General features: G+C 39.9%; 1 protein-coding gene across 1 annotated transcript; it reads left to right on the top strand.

Moving 5' to 3' along the window:
* LOC309326920 (vomeronasal type-2 receptor 26-like) lies at positions 1-26,347 on the top strand (the record flags this gene model as incomplete). The annotated part of the gene is made up of 6 exons (XM_081835949.1): positions 1-872; positions 5,779-6,070; positions 7,123-7,992; positions 9,006-9,230; positions 11,229-11,355; positions 25,446-26,347. The coding sequence occupies 6 exons, from the start codon at positions 1-3 to the stop codon at positions 26,345-26,347; spliced, it is 3,288 nt and encodes a 1,095-aa protein (XP_081692075.1).
* Positions 26,348-26,766: the final 419 nt, after the last annotated feature.

The following is a 26,766-nucleotide window of genomic DNA, read 5'->3' as shown; positions in this document are numbered from 1 at the left end:
ATGGCGGCGCAAGCACTTGCAGCGGCTCGGCACTCCGAAGACCGGTTTTCAGTGAGTTGTGTTTTATTTTTATCTGTGAACTTACTGCTGCTATGGACTGTGAACACTCAGGGACAAGTAATTTATAGTCGTCAAGAGCTCTTAAGTATCGGCAGAGAAGGCTGCAGCCAGGAGGTCTCAACCTACAACATTCCAGCTGAGCTTATCAGAGAGCCTCCATATCTTGCATATCCTTGGGATACTCCCCTTGCTCTCCTGGCCAGAAAGAAAAGAAAACGGAGAGGGCGTAAGCAGAAGAGGGGCTGTAGGGCCGGACTACGAGTGAGGCTAAGTAAAAATCCTCACAAGCCTGCATTGCCAAGTCTCCTTGTATCAAATGTTAGATCTTTACCCAACAAGGTAGAGGAGTTGGAACTTATTACCTCTCGGCAGAAAAGTATCCGGGACTGTTGTGTTATGGTCCTTTTAGAGACGTGGCTGGATTCCTCCTTTCCACAGGGACTTTTGCAGCTAGAAGGACGCTCAGTAATTAGAGCGGATAGAACCGCCGAATCCGGGAAGAGCAGAGGAGGAGGAATCTGTGTTTATATAAATAACAACTGGAGCTCGGACATTAAACAAATGGACACGCATTGTTCTCCTGACTTGGAGTACCTAGTGGTGAAGTGCCGCCCTTTTTATTTGCCACGTGAGTTTAATGTTGTCATAATAACAGCGGTGTATATACCTCCCGATGCAAATACTACTACAGCTATGGGTCACCTGCTAACTGCTATTAGCAAACAGCAGCGGGCCCACCCGGATGGAGCATTTGTGGTTGCTGGTGATTTCAATCGAGCCGATTTAAGGACTGTGCTTCCTAAGTTCCACCAGTATGTTGATTGTCCCACTAGGGGGGGAAATACCCTAGACCGAGTATATAGCAACATCATGCATGGATACAAGACCAAGCCCTTGCCCAATTTGGGACAGTCAGACCACATATCCTTACTTATGATACCATCATATAGACCTCTCGTACGCAGAATTAGACCATCAACTAGAGAGATACGAGTGTGGCCAGCAGGTGCACCCGAGCAACTTCAAGATTGCTTTCGGAACACTGAATGGTCACTTTTTGTGGAGAATAATGTGGACACATACGCTTCAATAGTACTGTTCTATGTCAAAAGCTGCATTGATGTCGTTACTACCACCAAACAAATACGGGTGTTTCCTAACAACAAGCCCTGGCTAAACAGGGATGTGTATCTTCTGTTAAAGGCAAGGAATGCTGCTTTTCACTCTGGCGATGCGCAACAGTATAGAGAAGCTAGAGCCAAACTGAAAAAGGGCATTAGGGATGCCAAAGCTATGTACTGCCGGAGGATCGAAAAGCATTTTGAGAGCTCCGACCCTCGTCGTGTATGGCAAGGCCTGCGACAAATTACAGGGCAAAATATTAAAAACGAACTGGCTAACAGCAGTGCGCACCTGGCTGATCAGCTGAATCAATTCTTCAGTCGTTTTGAGGTGGGAACTGGAACCACCGTCACTACAGCATTGGCTACCAGCACATCATCAGAAACTATTACTGATAAACAACCACTTTTATTACAGACCTCCGACGTACAACGTGCTTTTCGGAGCATTAATATTAGGAAGGCAGCTGGACCGGATGGAATTATGGGACGAGTTATTAGGGACTGTGCTGCAGAATTAGCTGGTGTATTTACGGACATTTTTAATCTATCCCTGTTGCAGGGTTCTGTCCCTACCTGCCTGAAGACATTGATTATAGTGCCAGTCCCTAAACAGTCAGTGGTGGTATCTCTCAATGACTACAGACCAATAGCCCTAACATCTGTCGTTATGAAATGCTTTGAGAGATTGGTGCTAGATTATATTAAGGCTGGTCTTCCATCCACTCTAGACCCGTTCCAGTTTGCATACAGAAGAAATAGATCTACTGATGATGCTATTTCCATCGCTGTCCATACTGTACTGAGTCATCTAGAACGACAGGGAACCTACGCAAGGCTGTTGTTTGTGGACTACAGTTCTGCCTTTAATACAATTCTACCAGACAGGTTATTCCTTAAAATGACCAATTTGGGTATACATCAGAAGATCTGTTTGTGGGTAAGGAATTTCCTGACCGATAGGCCGCAGACAGTGAGAATGGGACCTTACTATTCTTCTACTCTAGTATTAAGCACAGGAGCCCCTCAGGGGTGTGTGTTAAGCCCCTTTCTCTATTCCCTGTACACATTTGACTGCACCCCACTGTATAAGTCCAACACAATCATCAAATTTGCGGATGATACAACAGTGGTGGGGCTCATTAGTGAGAATGATGAGGCTGCTTATAGGAAAGAAGTACAGGGGTTAATTCAATGGTGTAAAGAAAATAATCTTATGCTTAACACCAAAAAAACCAAAGAACTCATAATTGATTTTAGGAGAAAGAAAAGTGTATTTTTACCATTGCACATAAATGGCGAGGAGGTGGAGAGGGTTGGTAGTTTTAAATACCTGGGCACTTACATCTCTGAGGACCTCTCATGGACTGCAAATATTAATATGGTTGTGAGGAAGGTGCAGGGGAGGTTGTATTTCCTGAGAATGCTCAGAGGACTGAATCTATCTCAGCACCTACTTCTGTCCTATTATCATAGTACCATTGAGAGTGTCTTAACCTATAGTATATTATCGTGGTATGGGAGCAGCTCTGGAATGGATAAAAAAGCTTTACAGAGAATAATTAAAATTGCCCAGAATGTTATTGGGCTCCAACTACCAACCCTGGATGAGATCTTCACGTCTCGCAGCTTGAAGAAGTCACACAACATCCTGAGAGATCCCACCCATCCTGCTCACAACCTCTTTGAACTGTTGCCTTCGGGCAGAAGATACAGGACAATGAAAACACGAACCACACGCCTTCTGAATAGTTTCTATCCAAGAGCTCTGATTGCACTAAATAATGATCTCAGGGCCAGTTGTAAGAAATAGCAAGCAGTGAGTAGTAAGGAATGAGATAGGTTTTAGGTTATGCTATGCTTCTAATAGGTTGTGTTATATTCTGGATTATGTATGTTTTAAATAGATTATGTCTGAAAAGGATGAGAGTGTTGGAGATATGTGCAAATGTGTATGTGAATCCGGTCTTGGGTGTTTGATTTTCGTTGTTGTGTATACTGTGTATATACGGACAATGACAATAAATTTATCTAAATCTAAATCTAAATCTAAATCTTCACATTGAGTTCATGAGACATTGCATCCTGACCTGTTCTTAGTGCTTGGTTGACCACATCTACGGATGAATGCTATATATTAATCACTAGTAATAGTTCAAGTCTTGCTATATCAGTCACTAGTAATAGTTTAACAAGGAGGTTTTCACACCTGTCCAATTCTGTGTTACCTTTCCCAACCTTTAATCTATTGATGATTAATGCCTATATGCAACCCTTGCATTGTATTTGTGTTAACCAATCAGCAACAAGCACATATGTGGCAATGCTGTAATATTCAATAAAAGGGACTCCCCAAGACATGCTCAGAAGATGCCTCCCATATGACACTTGTCATTCGTCTGTCGTTCATTTCAACCCAACACTCATAGGCATCAATTTTTGCCCCCACGCCACCACATTCTGCAGCAGTCACATAATGTTGCCATTAAATTACAACATTGTGTCTCTGGAAATACATTGGCAGGTATTCCTAGATGCTGCCATATGCTAAGGCTACACTGGAGAATAGGACTTGGTCAGTATCCTGAGGCTCTCCGGCTGTTGTAACTGGAATACAGAGTTGCTTGGGAAGCTATGCTGAGATATACAGCAAACATTATTTTTTTCTGCTGCAAGTGTTAATGTGCACAGTGCAATACAGTTGGGAGGTGGCTTTCAAACCTTCAATTATCACAAATTACTAAATGTCATAATCTATCTTGCTTAATCCCAGCTGGATGTTCTGAGACCAGAAGAACAATGAATAATAGAGACTGATCGCTATTCAAATATCCTGGTCACAGTTAGTACTGGGATGCGGGATGGTGGAAAAACTGGGTTGTGGCATTCAATCTGATATTTGGGGGATCCTTTTTATCAAAAGAATTCAGATCCATTGTTGAAACCAGGTTGATGGTGGATAATAGATCCAAGTGGATATTTTGCATCAGTAAGTGGTGTGGGATGACTGGGGCATTTGTTTTGCTCTTGCTCATTTTGTGGCTGCAACTGCCTCACACGGAGTGCAGGGCAGACCCTTTTATGTGCACCATGAATGATCCTTTCCAGCTGCCATACCAGTATGGTCAGATAGGGGACCTCACTATTGGAGCTATTACAGCTCTGTATGGCTGCATTTTTGATGAAATATCATTCAGCGAGCACCCAACAACAAAGGCGGTAGATGGACTTTTGTAAGAAATAATTTTTATCCCATGCATGCTTGAGTCCTGGTCATAATTGGTCACATAAGTCCTATGAACATTGGCATGTTCAGAAAATACTGTAGTTATCAGATTACCTTTTTCAAACGTGTGTTTAGACTTATTTGTAGGCTTAAAAAAAATAATTCTGGTTTTTCTTCTACCTGATGTGCTTTATATATCCATTGTGTTTTGCTTTCCCCATTTTTATTCCTCATGTTCATTTTTTATTCCACATTTCCCTTTTTGAAACATTCATAAATGCATATAACAAGAACAGTGACTGGGCCACTAGATTTTTATATGTGCTGATATGAGTCTATGGTTCAGGATGAGTCAATTTGGACAAGATAAAACACTTTTTCAAACCAATCATTTCAACTGTGGAGGTTGAGAGTTTCCTTAAGCAATATGATTTAATATGAAATAATATGTAAATATAAATTTAATATGAATAATATGCAATTATAAATAATATGCAATAATATGATTGAGATGAGGTTGCCTTTATTTGCATTGTGGCTATGTAATTCGTTTAAAAACTTTGTTTAAAAACGACAGTTCTGCATTCTTTATATTGCGGCAACAACTAAAAAGAAAGCCCAAGAAGAAAAGTAGGCCAGATATTGTTCCCCATACTCCAGAATGGGGATGCCAAATAACAGTTTAATAAACTGCAACTTTATTTAACAAATAAATAAAGATCCGCAACTGGATAACTGCTGTTCTAAATTTCTCCATGTGTCAAACTAGACAAAATATGAGCATTGAAGTTCCCACTGTTTCCTCTGCTGGGCTCAGCTAAATAACTGATGCTTGCATTTCACGGAAGGTCAGTTTTGAAAGCAGGCTGAGTTGTTCTTTCTCACCCAAGTGATCAGAGGGAAGAGGCTTCATGGGTGGAAATACTGCACTGATAGTATTTCCCTCTTAATGTGTTTTTATATGTCTTAACACTTAAAAATGTGGTCCTAGTTCAACACCAGCTTGTATTTCTGTCTCTCTATTTGGCCTTCTGGTCACAGTGGAATGATTATGCTATTCAGTCAGATGAAATTAAATAGATGCATTTGATAGGGATATGCTTGTATCCAGATTAAGCTAGCATTCCCAAGTTCTCTTTGAAAACAATGGGATATGACTAAATCATGAATTGCTTTTCCTGTTGATTTCAGTGGGATTTATGTATCCCAGTTCATCATTCTTTCTGAGGCACAGTCCAATTCATATAATCCTAATAACAACTTCAGTGATGGGCATGTATAAAGTGGCATCCTGTCAAATAATTCTTATGAAACAGGTGGTTGATGAAGAGCTGGATATCTGTCTTATTTTTAAAGTAATTCTTTCCTTAGGGCAAGTCCAAAGTACTACCAGCATGTTCTGTCCTTGGTATTTGCAGTGAATGAGATGAATGAGAACCCCAGACTCTTTCCGAATGTCAGCCTCGGAGTCAAAATTTATGACAGCTTGCTAAATGCAAGAATGACTCATCAGAACACCCTGAAACTTCTGTCTGCCTCTGAAAAGACTGTTCCCAACTTCAAATGTGATAAACAAAATAATCTGATAGCTGTCATTGGAGGCCCTGACTCTGAAATCTCTCTTTACATGGCCACTCTCTTAAGCATCTACAAAATACCACAGGTAGAGTGAGCTGGCAGGAAATGAAACTTCTAATCATTTATATCATTTAGAATTATTTCTCTTTTATTTATTTTTGAAAGGTTTTTGTGAGCTAGCAAGAGATGTATCGGTAAGTTTTTAAATGTTTTTCTATGTTTTCAATTGTTTTTTATGTTTTGTGTTACATTCAATTGTATTGTTTTATTGCTTTGTTGCTTGCTACATTGTGTGCCTTGTGGGCAATGAGAGCCAGTGTGGTGTAGTGGTTAAGAGCAGTGGACTCATAATCTGGTGAACCGGGTTCCCCTTCCCTCCCCTCTCCTCCACATGCAGCTGCTGGGTGATCTTGGGCTAGTCACACTTCTCTGAAGTCTCTTAGCCTCACTCACCTCACAGAGTGTTTGTTGTGGGGGAGGAAGGGAAAGGGGAATGTCACCCGCTTTGAGACTCCTTAGGGTAGTGTTAAAGTGGGATATCAAATCCAAATCCAAACTCTTATTCATGTCAAGAAAGAAAGAAATCCAGGGTCAGGAAAATTCAAAATGTCCAGTTCTTGTCACTATGTGCTTGTAAGGCAGGCAGTTTATTGTGATTTTATTTCCAAGATTAGCAACACACCTAAGAACATATTAACAACACTTCTGACGTGCACAATTTTAAACAACTATAACAACACAACAACTATAACAACCTGCTGAAAGAGTAGGTCTGCAGAAATGCCATTGCTGGTAGTCCATGGAAAGCCACAAAACAGCATGATGTGAGGAGGGTGAGAGGTTGAGCAAGCCAGGGCACATTGGAATTCTGAGCTGTTCACACTGCTGCCAATTGATCGCCACATGCCCAGTTTGGGCAAAGAAAAGAACTACAGATGTTAATACTATGAGAAACAAAGCTTATAGTTATTAAACTACCATTTTAAAAATGCATCAGCATTTTTAGATTTAGTTAGCATTCCTTTTTTATCTTAGCAGATAATTACAATAAATCATTGCATATTTATATTATTAGTGCAGACATGTTTCAATTGAATTAACTACTTCTTTAACTGAATTTCAATTTCTTCCCCTTAGATTGCCTATTGTGTAATTGCTCCAGTGGTAGATGCTAAAAGTGAACTGCCTTCATTGTACCGGATAGTTCCCAATGAAGAATATCAGTACACAGGGATTGTCAAGCTTCTTGGGCATTTCCAGTGGACATGGGTTGGGATCCTTACAATGGAGAATGATAATGGTGACAAATTTGTGCAGACTTTGATGCCATTGCTTTTGAAGCATGGAATCTGTATAGCCCTCAATGGAAAAATACCAGCTATATCTAATGCTATAGATACGTTGAGCTCATTTGACATCATCCTGAACATGGCAAGTTATCTATCCAACTCTGAAGTTCAGGTATTGGTTGTGAATGCAGAAAATCCCACTGTACCATCTTTGAACTGGACAATTTATTTATATGCAATGTTGAAAGGTATTACAGAGACATCAATATTTAAAGTGTGGATCTTTACAGCTCAGTGGGAATTCACATTAGAGACAATGCACAGGACTTCTAAAATACAAGTCTTTGATGGTGCCTTGTCCTTTGCAATACACACAAATGAAGTGCCAGAGTTTAGAGAATTCCTTCAGACCCTACATCCTAATTCAGCTAAAGAAGATATTTTTCTCCATATATTCTGGGAACAGGCATTCAACTGCTTCTTTCCTGATTCTAAAACAGCCAAGGAAAGTGCCAGTGTTTGCTCTGGTGAAGAGAAGCTGGATAACCTCCCAGGGACTCTCTTTGAAATGAGCATGATAGGCCAGAGTTACAGCATTTACAATGCTGTCCATGCAATAGCACATAGTTTACAGAAAATGGTTTCATCCAGGTCAAAACACTGCAAAGCAATGCTAGATGGAGCTAAATTGGATCTTACAAACCTGCAATATTGGCAGGTAATGTTTTACATGAAAAACAGTTCTTTTGCAATAGCTTTTGCGGTGTGTGGCTGCACTCAGTTTACAGAGTAAGCCTACACACCACACACTTCATTTCTTTTCCTTGAATAAGTTGATTCTCCACTCCCACCATTCCTGTATGTCTTTTCTCATGTGAAGGCACAGTATGTGTGTGTGTGTGTGTGTGTGTGTGTGTGTGAAGTCAAGATATTCCATGTGCTATCTCTGGACTTGTTTCCCCACACTCTGGTTTCTTCCACTCTCTTTCTATGAACATTGTACATGTGACTACATATCAAACGAGTCACTCATTCATATGCTTTCCAGGTCAAGGGTAGTACATCTTGTACCTGCCCACCTTCCAGTGTGTGTGATTTTGCCCTGGCCTGCAGGGAGGAAGAGGCACTGATTTCTATGACAGTGAAGGGATGCTTCACTCACCTAGCATTTATTGTTTGATGGAGAAGGGATATATAGCAGGCCCAAAATGTTTTGTGTTGCCCAAGCGGTATAATAGGGAATCTAAAAAATGGGATTTACATTCAGGTAAGAGCTTACAGTGTTGCAGCCTTAGTTTGGGTCCAACTCATATTTCAGATGTACAATCATTCTGACATTTTAAAACTTGACTTCCTTCCACCTCTTTCTGCAGTTCCTTAAATTTATTTTTAATATCTTCTGCATATCCAATTTAACTTAACTTACTGATTTATTTATCTTCTTTAAATGTCACCACAGTTCTTTCCATGCCCTCAAATACGACCATGCCCTCAAATACGACTGATGCCAACCTGGTTTCATTTTAGGTACCATTTAAAAACATGGATTTTCACCCTGACCTTTGGTACACTATGAATTCTACTGTTTAAGGCTAAGTGGAAGCTTTATTATTATTTAGTGATTATCATTATCTGTTTTAATTTTTATTGTAAGCTGGTCTGGGATCATGATCTGAGGAAGGATGGGATAAAAATTCAAATAATCATATAAAATGTCTCTTTTCATTCTAGCTTCACCATTTCCTGAGGAGTATCTCATTTAACAATACTGGTGGAGAGACGGTGTCTTTTAATGAAAATGGTGAATTAGCATCTGGATTTGATATAATAAATTGGGTTACTTTCCCAAACCAATCTTTTTCAAAACTGAAGGTGGGAAGGATGGATCCATGGGCTACTCTGGATCAAGAGTTCACTATTCATGAGGTTATCACATGGCATTACATGTTTAATCAGGTGAGGCCCATGTATCGGTGCAAGAGGAAATATTACAGTGCCATTTAATATCCACATGAAACTATTGCGGGCAGTCATTGGAGTTTCAGGGTGAGATGCCATCAGTATAGTGATGACACTCAGCTCTGTTTCCCCATAACATCTGAATCAGGAGAGGCTGTGCAGTCCCTGAACCATTGCCTGGATGCAGTGGTGAAATGGATGGTGACAAACAAGCTGAGCATGAATGTTGGCAAGATAGAGGTGTTGTGGGTGAAGAGCTCCCGTGTCTGAGAAATTGGTCAGCTGCTTACCCTCAAAGGGGTTACACTGCCCCTGAAAGAGAAAGTTCACCCTTTACTGGTGCTTCTGGATCCAGTTCTGTCACAGGAGGCTCAGGAGGCCTCAGTGGCTAGAAATCCCTTTTACCAGCTGCAGCTGGTTCAAGAGCTACAGCCAATTCTGGATCGGAAAAGCCTTGCCACCATAGCTCATGCATTGGTTACTTCAAAACCGGTTACTGAAATGAACTCTATGAGGGGTTTCCCTCGCACTTGATCTGGAAGCTGCAGTTAGTGGAGAATACTCCAGCATGATTGCTGACAGGAGGGAAGCATTCTCAGCATGTCACACATGCGCTCAGAGATCTGCACTGGTTGCCTATTTTGTGCCTATTTTGTGCCAGGCCAAATTTAGGGTGTTACTGGCTGGATCTATACTGACTGTAAAACTGGTATAAAAGAAATGTTATATAGCTCTCAATGCAATTTTACATTGACGATTTTACATGCATTTGTAACAATTTAAACTGACCAGTGTGGATTAGTCCACTGTTAGTATATAAAGCTCTTACCAACTTGGAACCAGCTTACCTATGAGATCACCTTACCCCATATGTGCCCACTCAGCTTATTTGATTGGCAGAATTGGCACTGCTACATGTGCCACATAATACCCATTCCTTGATCATTTAGTGTGGCAGCAGTACACTTTGGAACTCTCTGCCTATTGAGATCAAGGAGGTATATTCACTGTACTCCTGTTGGTGTCTGCTAAAAACCTTCCTGTTAAGCAAGCCTACCTAGATGCTGATAAAGTTGAGGTAATTTTAATCTGTTTTAGTATTTTAACTTTTGTATGTCTTTAATTATGGTGGTCTAAGCCACAGCGCCTCGGCCTTGCCGATCGGAAGGTCAGCAGTTCAAATCCCCATGATGGGGTGAGCTCCTGTTGTTCAGTCCCAGCTTCTGCCAACCTAGCAGTTTGAAAGCATGCCAAAAAGTGCAAGTAGATAAATAGGTACCATTCCGCCGGGAAGGTAAACAGCGTTTCCATGTGCTGCTCTGGTTCACCAGAAGCGACTTAGTCATGCTGACCACATGACCTGGAAGCTGTCTGCGGACAAACGCCAGCTCCCTCGGCCTATAGAGCGAGATGAGCACCACAACCCCAGAGTCATCTGCGACTGGACCTAACGATCAGGGGTACCTTTACTTTTAATTATGGTTGTAATTTTTTCCTCAATTTTATTGTCTAATCTTTCTGTAAACCGCTTTGAGGTGTGTTTTGTTTTGTTTTGTTTTGTTTTGTTTTGTTTTGTTTTGTTTTGTTTTGTTTTGTTTTGTTTTGTTTTGTTTTGTTTTACAATCAAGTGGTATATAGATTTTATGAAATAAATAAATTAAAATTACATAGGAAGCTTTTCCACCCTGAAGTGTGATTCATGTCAGCAGTGTTCTGGGTTGTCTGAAAGTTTCATATAAGCATCAACCATCAGAGTTACAAGTTTTGTTCTCTGTGGCCGTAACAATGACAAGGAAATTAGGTTGCATTATATAAGGTTTTCTGAAGGCTGCTGCCAGGTTATATTGATATAACACATTATTCATGTAGTTGTCCTTGAAGAGAAGTGAGAAGCTTTAATTGCTTCAAAATGTGCTCTTTCCACAGGACTGGTTTTTTTCTTGCTATTAACCAAATATATCAGAAATTAATTTTCCCTTTTCTTTTTATGGCTAGGTGCTACCCCTTGCCAAGTGTAATGAAAATTGCCCCCCAGGCTATAGCAGAAAAAAGAAAGAGGGGAAGCCATTTTGTTGCTATGATTGTGCTCCATGTCCAGATGGAAAGATTTCAGACCAAATGGGTAAGAGAAACAAAATGGTGAACATACTATGCAATATTAAGACCAACTTTGTGTTGTTGATAGTCTCTCAAATTCCTCCCCCATTTCCATCCAATAAATGTCAGGAAAAAAAGATACATTCTATTATTGGTAAATATTCCAAATCATTTTTCAGATACATGAATGTTTGTTTTGCTCTTTACATTTCAAGATATTTTCTGTGCACACTTAGCTTTGGGATCTAACTTAACTGCTAGCCAACTTCAGCCCCCCCTCTTGCATTATAATGTGAATTTTACAAATTACTATAACTCTCTCCCCTTCTGGCCAAAATGATTGGAATTTGCAGGGGCATCAACCTGCAGGAGTAGATTAAGCTGGTCAAATTGCAGAGTAACAGTTATTGAGTGGTTTTGTTTGGGAAGTAAGAGATATTCACTTCCCTGCTTAATCCCTTGTAGTAGGATTTGACATCTGCAAACCCTATGGGAGCACTTACTGATATATACTTAGAAGTAAATTGGTTTTAAACACTTAGGGGGGATTATTAATCATCCCTATAGATGCCTTCAGGAGAATAAGATATTTCTGTATACATTTTCATATAGAAGCTGCAGATCTGGAAAAATATAATTGCACAGACAGGAACAGACACATCATTTGTTCTGTTTTTCAGATATAGATGACTGTTTCCAATGCCCAGAAGATGAATTTCCAAACAAGAACAGAGACCAATGCCTCCCTAAGTCCATGAACTTCCTCTCTTTCTCAGAACCTTTGGGCACCACTTTAGTTTTTTTTATATTGGCTGCTTCTTTCACCACAGCTTTGGTACTAGGAATTTTCATCAAGTACAAGAACACTCCCATTGTCAAAGCCAACAATCGAGCTCTATCATTCTTTCTCCTCATCTCCCTGTTCCTCTGCAATCTTTGTGCTTTGCTATTCATCGGCCAGCCTCAGTGGGTGACCTGCTATTTACGTCAAACTGCTTTTGGCATCATATTTTCAGTAGCTGTTTCTTGTTTGCTGGCAAAAACAATCACTGTGGTTCTGGCTTTCATGGCAACCAAGCCAGGATCCACAATGAGGAAATGGGTGGGGAGAAAATTGGCTATTTCTATTATTCTTGGCTGTTCTCTCATACAAGTCACTATTTGTAGTATATGGCTATCTACTGCACCCCCATTCCCAAATTTCAACATGAACTCTTTGGTTGAAGAAATCATAATAGAATGTAATGAAGGGTCAATCACAATGTTTTATTTTGTTCTGGGATACTTGGGATTGCTGGCTTTTGTCAGCCTCACTGTGGCTTTCCTAGCCAGAAAGTTGCCAGACAGTTTCAATGAAGCCAAGTTCATCACTTTCAGCATGTTGGTATTTTGCAGTGTTTGGTTGTCCTTTGTTCCCTCTTATCTGAGCACCAAAGGGAAATACATGGTGGCTGTGGAGATCTTCTCCATCTGGGTCTCCAGTGCTGGGTTAGTAGGCTGTATTTTTGTTCCTAAATGTTACATAATTATTCTGAGGCCTTCCCTGAATACCAAAGAGCAGCTAATAAGGAGGAATATGTAAATGTATTCCTTCAATTGCAAGTAGTAAGTAAGTGTGTCTTATATTTGTGTAATGAATGCCTTATAGGTCTTTCCATGGTACTTTTAGTGGAGGTTGACCCATTATGACAAACAAGAATGAGGCCTTCCAACTGAAATGCCAAGCAAAATGTGTAAACATTATCATAAAATCTCAAAGACACACTCTTTCTTGTTCCACATGTCTCTCTATAATCCATTTGAGCTGTCAGTCCCCCTCATCCCGCATACTGGTGAGTCAGCAGTCTGCACCACACGGCCAAACTCAGTACAAAAACTTGCTTGCTGATCCATCTTTGCCTCTTCCCTCCTTAGAGAACAATGCCATCCCATCCATCACACATAAAAACCTAGTCTTAATGTTGCTAGTGGCTGCCAGTTCTTGCCCATCATTGGAAGTCTCCTGATGCTTTAAATGTGTGAGGCATGGTTCACCAATGTCTGAAACATCACTTTGTCAGAATACTTGAACAGACAAACATGGGTGGTCTAGGGGTCTTCCCATAGCTCTCCACCTTCTTATTCTTTGTCATTCTTGAGGTATTTCAATATTCAAGCAAAATAGTAATTTGGTACACTGGTTTGCTGTTATTATTTAATTTTGGAACTCTGCATTACTTTTCCTCTGTTATATGTATTTTTCAATAAACAGATAATACAAAACATTGCTATAGTCAAGATTTCCCACCCATCTGTCTTCCGCCAGAAGAAACCAAGTAATAGTAAAGTTGTGTGTTAACGGAGTTACTGACTCTCTGTCCTGTTGTCAGGCTGGCAATTTAGGCACTGAATCTAACCTTAGCAGTTGTACTGTTTGGGTGGATTCAGTGGGAGGAGTAGTCTTGTTCTTCCATGTCCGCTTCCTCTGGTCAATGTTTAACTAAGAGGTATCAGATAAACACAGCTACTGGTGAACTTGTTGTGGATATGAGTTTCTCCTCTTCCTCCTTCAGGTATTTAAAACATATATTCCATCCACAATCACACTGTAATACACTTTATTGTAATATGCTATATTGGAAGCCTCCCTGTGATCCTCAAATGAATAGTGATATAAAAATTTAATGAAATAATAATACAGTCGTACCTTGGTTGATGAACACCTTAGCAGTCAAACGTTTTGGTTCCTGAATGCCGCAAATCTGGAAGTGAGTGTTGTTGAGGTTTGTGAGAAACTGCAGCTTTGAAGTGGACAATTAGTGAGTTGGCAAGAAGCCAAATTAAACAAGAGTACATGTGAAAGTCTGCTTGGAGATAGGGAAGCCTAGCAACAGGTGATGATTGGCTAAAAGTTTTCCCTTATAAGCAGCATGACACAGTAGTTTGGTGTTAGAGTTCAGAGGTTGGTGTGTTAAGTTTGAATCGAGTCTGTGTATATAATAACTTGCACAAAGCTGTGCTATACTCTGTATATAATGAAAGCAAATACAAATCAAGTTACTGTTCAGCACGTTATGTTCCTGAGTTGTCATCCTGGACTACACAGACTAAGCAGCCGGTAGCAGAGAGTTTTGGTTGAGATCTATCAACAAGTGTTTCAGTTTGTGAACGTTCTTTTGGAAGCCAAACGTCTGATGGGGCTTTTGTGACTTCCAGTTGGCTGCAGGAAGCTCCTGCAGAAGCCGCGCGTTGAACGGACTTCAGGAATGGATTCCATTCAGCTTCCAAGGTATGACTGTAATAATAGTAATAGTAGTAGTAGTAGTAGTAGTAGCCTGGCAGGATTGCTTTGTAAGGATTGCTGAGATACAGTGGTACCTCGGGTTAAGAACTTAATTCGTTCTGGAGGTCCATTCTTAACCTGAAACTGTTCTTAACCTGAAGCACCACTTTAGCTAATGGGGCCTCCCACTGCTGCTGCACCGCTGCTGAGCGATTTCTGTTCTCATCCTGAAGCAAATTTCTTAACCTGAGCTACTATTTCTGGGTTAGTGGAGTCTGTAACCCAAAGCGTCTGTAACCCGAGGTACCACTATAGTTCAAGTTAGTTTTATTGCGGCAAAAGCCAGTGACACAGAACACCACAAGATCAAACAAAAGAAAATCAACAACAACATAAAAAAAAAGTACACAAGGCAACTTCGCAGTGTGCCATTCAACAGAAGAGATTTACGCTTCCTGATTGCTAAAGTGCAAAATTTGGCCACCTCATATGATATTGAGCTTGAGGAATCTTCCAGAAGGTATTTTCGTAGAAATTCGGGGGAGGATTCCAAATAATGTTGAAGGGGTATAAATTTTGATAAAAGCGGCAAAATAAGTTGAACTCGTTCTTCACTATAAAATTCGCAAAATAGAAGGATGTGTGTGACAGATTCTACCTTATTAGACATACAGGGGCAGAGACGCGCATGCATTGGTACCCGCGTAAATTTGCCGTACAGCACTGCTGAGGGCATTGTCTCAAAGCGGGCTCTGGAGAAAGCCCATCTATAAGCTTCGTTAGTGATGTTAGTTAAGTAAGGGGCAGCTGCAAAATTAGGCCAGGCTTTTAAACATCTATACGTCTCCGGGAGTAGGGCGTCTTCTTGTTGTAATTTGACGTCGTAAAGTCTCTGAGTGATAATTATTTTTGCCTTGTTCAGAGTTCCAATAAGAAGATTTTCAGGGTTTAGGCCAATTTGTTTGATCTTGTTAGTTATTTGCATAAGCCAAGGAGGATAGGGAACTGCGGCCAGGAAGTAAGGTAACAGTCCCTTAGGATTGTAATGGATTTTCAGCCAGAGGGATATTGCTTGCTCCCAGACTTTTAATTCCACTCTGGGCAGTCCTGCCTCTTGCCTTAAGACTGCATTAGGTGTACACTTTGGGGTAGCAAATAATGATCTTAAGAATTTTGATTGTACTGTTTCAAGGGTCTTAAGGTTGGCAGAAGGGCTAATTTGAGAGCCATACAGGAGTTGGGCTAAAGATTTTGCCTGGAAAACTTTAAGGGCCATCGGGAGGAAGCCAGCTCCTTTCCTTCTGAATAATCTAAGGATGGCATTTGCACTTCTTCCTGCTGATATAGCTGATGTGGTCAGGTGTGTTGACAATTTGGCATTATAAGAGAAAGTAATGCCTAAGTATTGGAAGGTCTTAGTCTGTTCAATGGCGTTTTCCTTTACGCTCCAATTATCTTTCCTGAAGGAGCGGTTAAAATGTACAATTTTGGTTTTGGCAAAGTTAATTGTTAACAGCTCAGTGTTACATTGTTCACTAAACTTTCCTAAGGCACATTTCAGACCCTCTTTGGTTTGAGAGAGAAGAACAGCGTCATCTGCATACATTAAAACTGGTACTTTTCTGCCGTTAGAGAACACGGGGGGATGGGTTTCGATTTCACGGCAACATGTGACCAGGGAGTTAACATAGATGTTAAATAAAAATGGGGCTAATAGACATCCTTGTCTAACTCCTCTTTGGATTGGGATTTCTCTAGAGAGTCTGCCGTCCTGTGCGAGTCTTATCTGGAGGGTATTGTTCTCATGAAGCTTAATCATCAGAAGTAATAACCTTCTGTTAATACCCATACTGGCCAATTTGGCCCAGAGTAGTGTATAGGTACCACTATATATCAAACATATTTTCTTGTCTTCTTCTGATGCAAGTCGTGTATTGTACAATGCAATACTCTTGGGAGATTAGTCTGGAACCTTTAATTATCACAAATTACTCAGGGACATAATCCATCTGCTCAAGCCTCCTATGGATTTCTGGAGCTCACAAGCAGAATCAATAACACAGTCTGAAAGTTGATAAAAAATACCCAGTCCTATTAAGTGCTGGTGTGTTGGTTGGTGAACAGGCAGAGCTGCAGCTGCCCGCCTGATCTTCAGTGATGTATCCAGTCTGGTAGCCGATAATAGATCATTTCCGGGCATTCTTTTTGATGAATTCACCCAAGATGATAGGGGTATTTGCTTTTCTGCTTCTCATTTTGGGTCTCCCTCAACTTGACTGCAAGGCGCCAGCTCCTATGTGCACCATGATTGATCCATTCCTGGTCCCACACCAGTATTATAAGAAAGGAGATATAAACATTGACATGATTGCCTCACTAAACACCTTCATCTTTGATGAAATACCCTTCAACAACCAGCCAACAACAAAGATGACAGATGAACTTATGTAAGGAATTATGTAAGGCTGAATAGAATCACATATACAAGCAGCAACATGATCAGAGAACAGGAGTTTTTTTGTATTTAGGTTTAATAGCAGGTTTATTAAAATTGTGTACGGTTTTTCCTTTACATGATGTGTTTGACATTTCTGTGATTTTTTTTTTTGCTTACGTTGCTTTCTTATTCTTCATGACCACTCTATATTCCACAGTTTCCTCATTCACCTCATATTATTTAATGGCCTTCACAATCCCTTCCTATTTCTTCTAATAAGTATTACAATACATTGATATGAAATTAAAAAGCAGGGTATAATAGAAGAAGTTTTTAGAAGGGTGAGACAAAAGAAAGGAAGGTATCATTACATATAGATGGATTAATTTAAATCAGTTATAAGGGGTTATTTCATCTGACATTTTTATTCCAAAATTGAATGGGAAAGGCACATCTCTCCATAAACCTGTTTTGAAGATTATATTTTATAGTATTTCTATTGTATGTCAGCTTTGTCACCATAATATTATCTCAAGTTTTCTTCAGCCATTCTATAGTTATGGGGGAATTCTCCATTGCTGGGCTATACATAGATTTACCATTGTCAAAATGTTTATTGCTAGTTGTAGATCAGCATTTATAACTTCAGAATGCATGCAGAGGAGGACTGTTTTTCGGGATCATGGTAATACATAATCATGCAGAATTGTAGCCTCCAAATGTATTGTTTTAACACAGTTCCAAAATATGTATAAAGTCTGTAGTAGTTCTTTTACATCTCCAACAATGCATATTTTGACTGCATCTTTTGCTCAGTTTATGTTGAGAAAGATACCACTGAAATATTTCCTTATTTTCCCCCTTTAAATTAATGCACTCTAGCATACCTGGAATATTTTTAAATACCAAGCAACCTTCTGCCTGTGACATTGTTAAACTGAATTGCATTATACACCATTTCTATTTCTTCTTATTTGATGGTTGTGTTTCTGCTCTTTTTATCTGGGAGATACATATTTTGTACTAACATATTTTCTATCAATATGTGACAAAAGATTCTCAAATGGGATTTAGGGATAGGGTATTCCATGCTTTATCTGCAGTTGTTCCATTGTGGAACCAATCCTCTGCACAAGAAGCTGGCATAAAGCACACCAATGTAAATTAAGCCAGAATAAAGTTCTGTGCTTAAAACTGGTGGTGCAAAAACAAGCCTTTAAAAGAGGTTTCTATGCTTGGTTCCCAGGTTATGTGACCAATCAGAAAGGACCTAAGATCTAGCCTCTACACTCCCCACAATCCTACCTATTCCATATTTGCAAAACACTTCTTTTGGATACTTGCAATGACCTTGGTTCAGTCAGCTAAGCCCTGCCTGACATGGAATAAGCCAGTTACACTGACATATCTTTGGCTGAGCTGGGGTTGTTGGGGACTTAATATTCGTGAGCTAGGAATCAGCTCATGAGCCCAAAATCATGAAAATGAGAGATTTCTGATTTTACATGGCATTAAACACAGGCACAGCTGGCAGTGTAAGTCCTAGAAAAGGGGCACCCTGGGAGTATACCATGGCAAGACCAGGGAGGGGGTGGACTTAGCCTGGATTCTAAACCCTTTTAGCTAAGTTATGTGACCAGCAAATCCTGCATGAAACAATATTTTAAAAGCTTGTTTTCCTTCTACCAGGAACAGCCCCACTGCTACACAGGGTTTGAAACTGGTGTAACTTTGCTTAATTTACTTATACCAGCCAGGGCTGGATTTTGGTTTGATGAGACCCTAAGCTACTGAAGGTAATGGGGCCCTTTATATGTCCAGCTGTCCTTTGTCAACAACAAATTGCCACTGTTTTTTATGTTGAATATATGCTATATGGTAATTTATGGACCTGATATGTATTTAAAGCCATTTGTACATAACAAAAAATGTATTTTATCAAAGTAATTGTTGAACTGAAATACAATTAAGAAGTATATTAATAGTGAAATGCAATAAAGAAGAAGTATATGGGGGGACCCAAGAGAGTGGGGCGCTAAGCTATAGCTTGTTTGGCTTATACGTAAATCTGGCACTGACGTCAGCTAACATCATCATCATCATTTACCCACCCTTCACCCAAAGCTCCCAGGGTGAGTTACAATAGTAAAACACAACATTAAAAACAGTATAAAACAATATACAGGAGCAAAAATAAGTTGGGTCCTAAAAATATACATCTCAGGTGTCAAAAGCCAGGGTAAAGAGGTGCATTTGGGCATTGACCAGAAACTGTGTAATGAAGGTGCCAGACACACCTCTGTGGGGAGGGAGTTCCGCAGTTTTTAGATTTTCAGCTTTTAGATTTCCATATATAGGGCTAAACCATTGTTTAAATATTGTTTTTTATTTATTTATTTTAGATAAGGCCTTGTCAAATGCATTTTTGCCCAAAACACAATGGGCACATTGAATAAATAAATGACTCGTCCCTGTTCTGAAAAGCATGGTTGATCCTTTATTATTAATAATAACACATATGATACAATTCTTTTCTTTAGGACAAAGTCTAAGAACTACCAGCATATCCTGTCTCTGGTTTTTGCAGTGAATGAGATAAATAAAAACCTGAAGACCTTACTAAACATCAGCCTTGGCTTTCACATTTATGACAGTTATTTAAATGCAAGAATGATCCATCAGAATACTTTGAAACTTCTTTCCAGCCAGAAAACAATTGTTCCCAACTTCAAATGTTTTAAGCAAAAGAATATGATAGCTGTCATCGGAGGACTTAGCTTTGAAATTTCCTTTTACATGACTACTCTTTTAGGCATCTACAAGATTCCACAGGTAGAACAAATCACCTGACCATATAAGTTTTCCATAGATTGTATTATGTTTATCCAATAAAATATGATAGTGAACTATTTATCCTTCACAAATAGCTTCATTTCAGATGGTTTGTGGACTTGTTGCAGGGTCACTGAAGATCTTATTGTATTGAGTGGTTGATTGGGCAAGCTTGTTGATGGTCTTCAATTCCTATCAGCTCCAATGAGCTTTGCCAATAGATAGGGATATGGTAGTTATATTGCAACAATTCTGGAGGATCATAGACTCCCTATCTCTGGGCTAGAAGATGCTCCCTCTAGTATCCTTAATCCAAACCATGTAGGGCTCTAATGGTAAGCACCAGCAATTTGAAAATTTATTATCATGCAATTCCATATATGCAGCATATGTGTTCATATTTTCAATTTTTGCCAAGATTAGTAGCATAACTGCTGCTTTTACTGCTAAGTAGTGTTAGGAACTAAGACAATGTGGGAAGGTGTATGAAATGCTTACTTCCTATGGCAGAGAGTCACAATTTTTGATAAATAGAAAACCTGCAAACTGTCAGGGACTTGGCAGTTTGATCCTTCCAGGGAGGAGGACAACAGTTTAGAATTACAACAGGGGTTTGAGGGAGGTCACAGCTCAGAGGCAGATGAGGGGGAAGCCGCCCAGAGTGACTGGGGAAACCCAGCCAGATGGGCAGGGTATTATTAATAATAATAATAACAACAACAACAACAACAACAACAACAACAACAACAATAATTAGAGGCTGGGTGCTATAGCCTCTCTCTGTAAATACTGAATCAAAAGTGGACGGTAAGAAGCATTTCCTTGTCTTTGTACGTTCCTGGCAACCAGCCTTGGGAGTTGCTGGCAGCAGCCTGAAACAAACTAATCAACATTTCACATGCATGCCACAAACAAAAAGATAGAGTATGAATTTCTGAAAGTATGACATTTAGCATAAAATGAACTGAAATAATCTAGTGCTCTACAATTAAACTACAGAATGAATTCATGAATTATGTGTATACAAAAATGAGAGCAGGAAGTATGGCAACAAGGAAGGGGAAAATGTGGTGCTATTACATTATTAATCTAATTGCATAATGTCATTGTATGATTATTTTTTGATGAATGTATAATTTTTATTTGGCTTAGATTGCCTACTGTGTGAATGCTCCAGAGATGGATGATAAAAGCCAGCTCCCTCCATTCTACCGGATGGTGCCCAATGAAGAGTATCAGTATGCAGGGATTGTCAAGCTTCTTCTTCATTTCCAATGGACGTGGGTTGGGATCATCACAATGGAGAATGATAATGGAGAGAAATTTCTGCAGACTTTAATGCCAATGCTTTTGAAGCATGGAATCTGCACAGCCCTCAATGAAAAAATACCAGCCACAACTCATGCTGTAGAGACGTTGAGTTCATTTGACTCTATCCTGGACAAGGCCAGTTATCTATCCAATTCTGAAGTCAATGTATTGATAGTAAATGCAGAAACTGGTGTCATGACATATTTGACATGGGTAATGCTTATATATGCAATGCTGAAAGATATAAAAGTGACATCCATCAGTAAAGTGTGGATAACAACGGCCCAGTGGGATTTCTCAGCTGACGTGATGCACAGGGCTTTTGACATACAGGTGTTTCATGGTTCATTATCTCTTGCAATACACTCAAATGAAGACTTGGGTTTCAGAAAATTCCTTCAGGTCTTACATGCTAAGACGTCCAAAGACAATGATTTTTTGAGGATCTTCTGGCAGCAAGCATTCAACTGCTCATTTCCTGATTCTAAGGAGGAAGAGATGAGATCAGTTACTTGCACTGGTGAAGAGAAGCTGAACAGTCTCCCAGGGACTCTCTTTGAAATAAGTATGACTGGCCAAAGCTACAGCATCTACAATGCAGTTCATGCCGTAGCACATAGTTTACAGAAAATGTACTCATCCAGGCAAAAACACAGAGCAATGTTGGACAGAAGTAGATTGGATCTTCCAGAAGTGCAACCTTGGCAGGTAATTTTCATATGAAAACTAGCTCTCCTAGTTTGTTGTGTGATGACACACAATTCAGGAAATCCAGATCCATGCACTATGTTCCTTATTCCTTGAATACACTGGTCACTCCTGTTCCCAGATCTCTTTCCTTACCTGCCACCTGAAAGCACAGCAGAAGTCATCAATCTGTTGAAGGTTAACTCATTTCTCCCCTCAAAAGTTATTGATGCTAATCAATGAAGATTCAGGAATTGGATGTTACTATAGGTTGTTGAATGAAGAAAGATGTGTTGAGAGAGAATAAGAAAAAGAGCTCATATCATATTGCCATGTTGATGCTGAAAGCGTTTTCTAAGGACCATCTCTGTAAAGTTACATTTTAAGTGTATGAATAAGGAGGGTAATGTTTGGCATCTGATATATGCTGGATGGGATGGATTTTATACGTGAATGAGCTGAAATGAAGTGGGAGAATAATGTTTAATAGCTTTTTCATGGACATTGGAGGAGGTGGGAGTGGAGAAAGAAGAGCTGAAATCAGTGGGCCATTGGGTAGGGCACTGAACATTCCTAAGAATTTTGGGTTGAGTTTCCAATTTCTTAATACAAAAACACTTGTTTTGTAACAGGTGTTTTTGTTTTTTTTAAAGGCACACATTATGGCAACTTTCCCTTTCTTTCTTGCATTTCATTCTGGTTGACATAGTTTGGCTCCCACAATGCACCCTTGGAGCTGTTCCCAGAGTAAAACTCTATTTTTTAAAACCAGTTAATAAAGTGGTGGTCTTTTATTAAGCCAACTCCCACTCCACTTCTGATCTCGCTTTGCATGGCATGCTTTGCAGCCTGGGGTTGAAGCCCCAACAACCATCTGCCTTAAGAACAAATTGCCGTCCACATGCAGTGTCCTGTGCATGACAACATGGAGGGTGGGGCAACTGAGTGCATTTAGGCCCAGAATGCTCCTGCTGTCATTCTTCTTTTTGCCATTCCACATACTGACCTTCCCTGCAGTGTGGCTAGGGTGGTCACTTTAGGACAAAGTAGGATTTTTTTTGTTCCTTATTAAGCAATCTATCACTTTGCAGAGAAGACAGGATCTTCTCCATCTGTTCATACCTCCTTTGGACCTAGGTGATGTGGAATGTGTTTCTGCCCCCTGAAAGGTGGATATGGTAGGCAGAGCATCCCCTTCTGTAGAAATTATTTTTTTTAGTTTGGGCCCAGTTCTCCAATCTGTTAAAATCATTCTGAATCATGATCCTGCCTTCTGCAGCATTAGCTATCCCTCCCACTTTGGTGTCCATCTGCAAATTTGATGTTTTGTTTTTGCCTTTGCCACTTTTCATTCTAGCTTCATTCTCTCCTAAGGAGTACCTCATTCAACAATGGTGCTGGAGACACTGTTTCTTTAAATGAGAATGGTGAATTGGCAGCAGGATTTGATATTATAAATTGGGTTACCTTCCCAAACCAATCTTTTTCACGAGTGAAAGTGGGAGAAATGGATCCATACACAACACAAGGTCAAACATTCACCATTAATGAAGGGGTTGTCATCTGGCACAACACATTTAATCAGGTAGGATAAAAATAAAGGTAAAGGAGAAAATATTAGTTGGACATAGTCTTTGGTATCCATTTATTGATTAGATACCAGAGCAATTATTCTCCTCTTTTTGTGGATAGATCCTGCCAACTGCCAAGTGTAATGATAATTGCCTTCCTGGATACAGCAGAAAAAAGAAAGAGGGGAAGCCATTCTGTTGCTATGATTGTGTACTATGTCCAGATGGGAAGATTTCGGACCAAAAGGGTAGGAAACAATATGTTCAATTTTGTGAGCATAATTTTTTCTTCATTTTTCTTCTGCCTTCGGTTCAGCTCTCCCCAAAGAATGGTGATGATCCAGTTAGAACACAAACTGATAATTTGCTATACACAGTACAAATGTATCGAATAAACAACCAAACTTCTTACCCCTGTATGTTAGCAAAAAAAAACCTTGTATGTTCAAAATAAGCCTCATACATCAAATATATAGTGATTTATTTCCATTTTTACCGTACTGTTGTACAATTTGATTATGCCTCCACCAGCTAAGCAATAAAGGATTTGAATTTGATTAATATTAGAACCATCGTAGCGGTAATTGATCAATTTTGCTTCTTTTTCATTCCATCAAGTTTATAAATATTATTTTATAAATCTGAGGAATGATAATAAATATCCCAAACAAGCTTTTTTGATGTATCAGCTGCAGCTCAAGAACAATGGTATTTACAATGTTAGCAGTGAACACCATGAACCTTAGGAGGGTCTTTTATTTTTTTATTTTTAATAAGTTGAAATGGTCCTAAGAATAGACTAAGCAGACAACTAGTGGATCATGTTGTCTGCTTGTGTTTGAGAAAAAGATGTAGAGTTTTTGTTATACATATGTATTGCCTCTTACATGAGGGTTCGGTTGTGGTGGTCCACACATAAACAACAACAAAAAGTAAAGCCAAGAATGCCCTGCAAGGTGGAGTGCTGTTTACCTGTCTATGGGAAGGTGGCATGAGGGCTCCAGCAGCGTCACAGAGACCTCACCCCTGATTTCCTCTAGACTGGTAAGTGAGGTACCAGGCTTTGAAGAGGAGGCACAATGACTCTATCACACTTCTAGAGCCTTTATGCCTCCTTCTCAATGTCCAGTGCCTCACTTACCCAGTTTTGGGAACACAGTGCAAGGGCTCTGGCATGTTGCCAAAGCCCCCACATTGCCTTCTCAAAGTCAAGTAAGCCTATGATTGCAGCTGTAGGTGGGTGGGGTGGAGAAAATACATAAAGGGAGAGTGACTTGTGTCCGCTCTCCATTTATTTATTATTCCCCATCCACGCAAAGCTGCAATCACATTAGTATACTAAGTGTAAGATGTGAATTGCCTACATATGCTTAGGGGCTGTACAACTCCCTTCACCATAAGGCTCAGGTTCTGTCCCCCAAAGGGATGCTAGATATAATAAAGGGAGCAATAAAGGGAAACAGCCAGAGATTCACTGTATCCTAAGCTGGATACATCCTGCCTGACCTTGCAATAGGTTTGCCACCTACAGAGTCACTCTCAGCTGACATTTTTGCATTAGAGTTTGCTATAGTATTTCTGAGATGAAATTGGTGTCATGGACTCAGGAAGAAAAGAATACACACACACACACACACACACACACACAGCAGAGTGGTACCTCAGGCTACATACGCTTCAGGTTACATGCGCTTCAGGTTACATACACTTCAGGTTACAGACTCCGCTAACCCAGAAATAGTACCTCAGGTTAAGAACTTTGCTTCAGGATGAGAACAGAAATCGTGCGATGGTGGCGTGGCAGCAGTGGGCGGCCCCATTAGCTAAAGTGGTGCTTCAGGTTAAGAACAATTTCAGGTTAAGAATGGACCTCCGGAACAAATTAAGTATGTAATCAGAGGTACCACTGTATATATATATAGAGAGAGAGGGAGTATGTAAATAACTTTTGGGGTGGGAATGCAATCTTTCTGATTACTAATTATTGAGGGATTCCCCCCCCCCCTGTTTTTCAGACATGGATAACTGTTTCCAGTGCCCAAAAGATCAATTTCCAAACAGAAACAGAGATCAATGCATCCGCAAGCGACCAAACTTCCTCTCTTTCACAGAAGCTTTAGGAATCTGTTCAGTTTTTTTCAGCTTGTCTTCTTCTTTCATCACAGCTTTGGTTCTAGGAATTTTCATCAAGCACAAGAATACTCCCATCGTCAAAGCCAACAATCGGGAACTTACATATTGTCAGCTAGTCTCCCTATTGCTCTGCTTCCTTTGTGCCTTGCTGTTCATTGGTCGGCCCAATGCAGTAACATGCTACTTAAGACAAATTTCTTTTGCCATCATTTTCTCAGTGGCTGTTTCTACCATATTGGCAAAAACAATAACTGTGGTTGTGGCTTTCATGGCCACCAAACCGGGATCTAGAATGAGGAAATGGGTGGGGAAAGGTTTGGCCAATACTGTTCTTCTCAGCTGCTCCTTTATCCAAACCATTATTTGTGCTGTATGGCTCAGTACCACTCCTCCATTTCCAGATTTTGACATGGACTCTATAGCTGAAGAAATCATAGTGGAATGCAATGAGGGATCCATCACAATGTTTTATTGTGTTCTGGGATACCTGGGATTTCTTGCCAGTATCAGCTTCACTGTGGCTTTCCTAGCCAGGAAGTTGCCAGACAGTTTCAATGAAGCCAAGTTCATCACTTTCAGCATGCTGGTGTTTTGCAGTGTTTGGTTGTCCTTTGTTCCAGCATACCTGAGCACTAAGGGGAAATACACAGTGGCTGTGGAGATCTTCTCCATCCTGGCCTCTAGTGCTGGATTACTTGGTTGTATCTTTGCCCCCAAATGCTACATAATTATCCTGAGGCCTTCCTTGAACAGCAGAGAACAGCTAATAAAGAGGAATATGTAGGAACTCAAGTGTTAGGATAGTTATTCTTGTGCTGTTATTCAGTTGGGAACATTAATTCCTGCCTCTTGCATTTTCAAGTCTCCTTTTATTTTCACACAGTTCTGCACTTTCAATGTAGTTTATGTTGAACACCCAAAATACATTACACATGTATTACACATATATAATTAGATTTTGTATCTCTTAAGGTGGTAAGGTTTCAATGCTCTGTTCAGATTGTACATCACAGGATGTTTTGTGAAACAGGCCATTGTATTCTTTGGTCAATAACTGAATGGGCAGCAAAATCAATGGTGTCTCATTCATCTCATGTTGCATACAAGAAACAAGAGACCCTGATGACAGGTTTCACATTTTTTTAATAGATTCACATACATACCTTAATGTCCCAGCTACATAAAGATTACAGGCCAATTAAG

This window comes from Podarcis erhardii (assembly GCF_964252035.2).
Source record: "Podarcis erhardii genome assembly, chromosome: 13".
NCBI lineage: Eukaryota > Metazoa > Chordata > Lepidosauria > Squamata > Lacertidae > Podarcis > Podarcis erhardii.
Note: the sequence above shows the minus strand (reverse complement) of the source record. Positions and strands in the feature narration are given on the sequence as shown.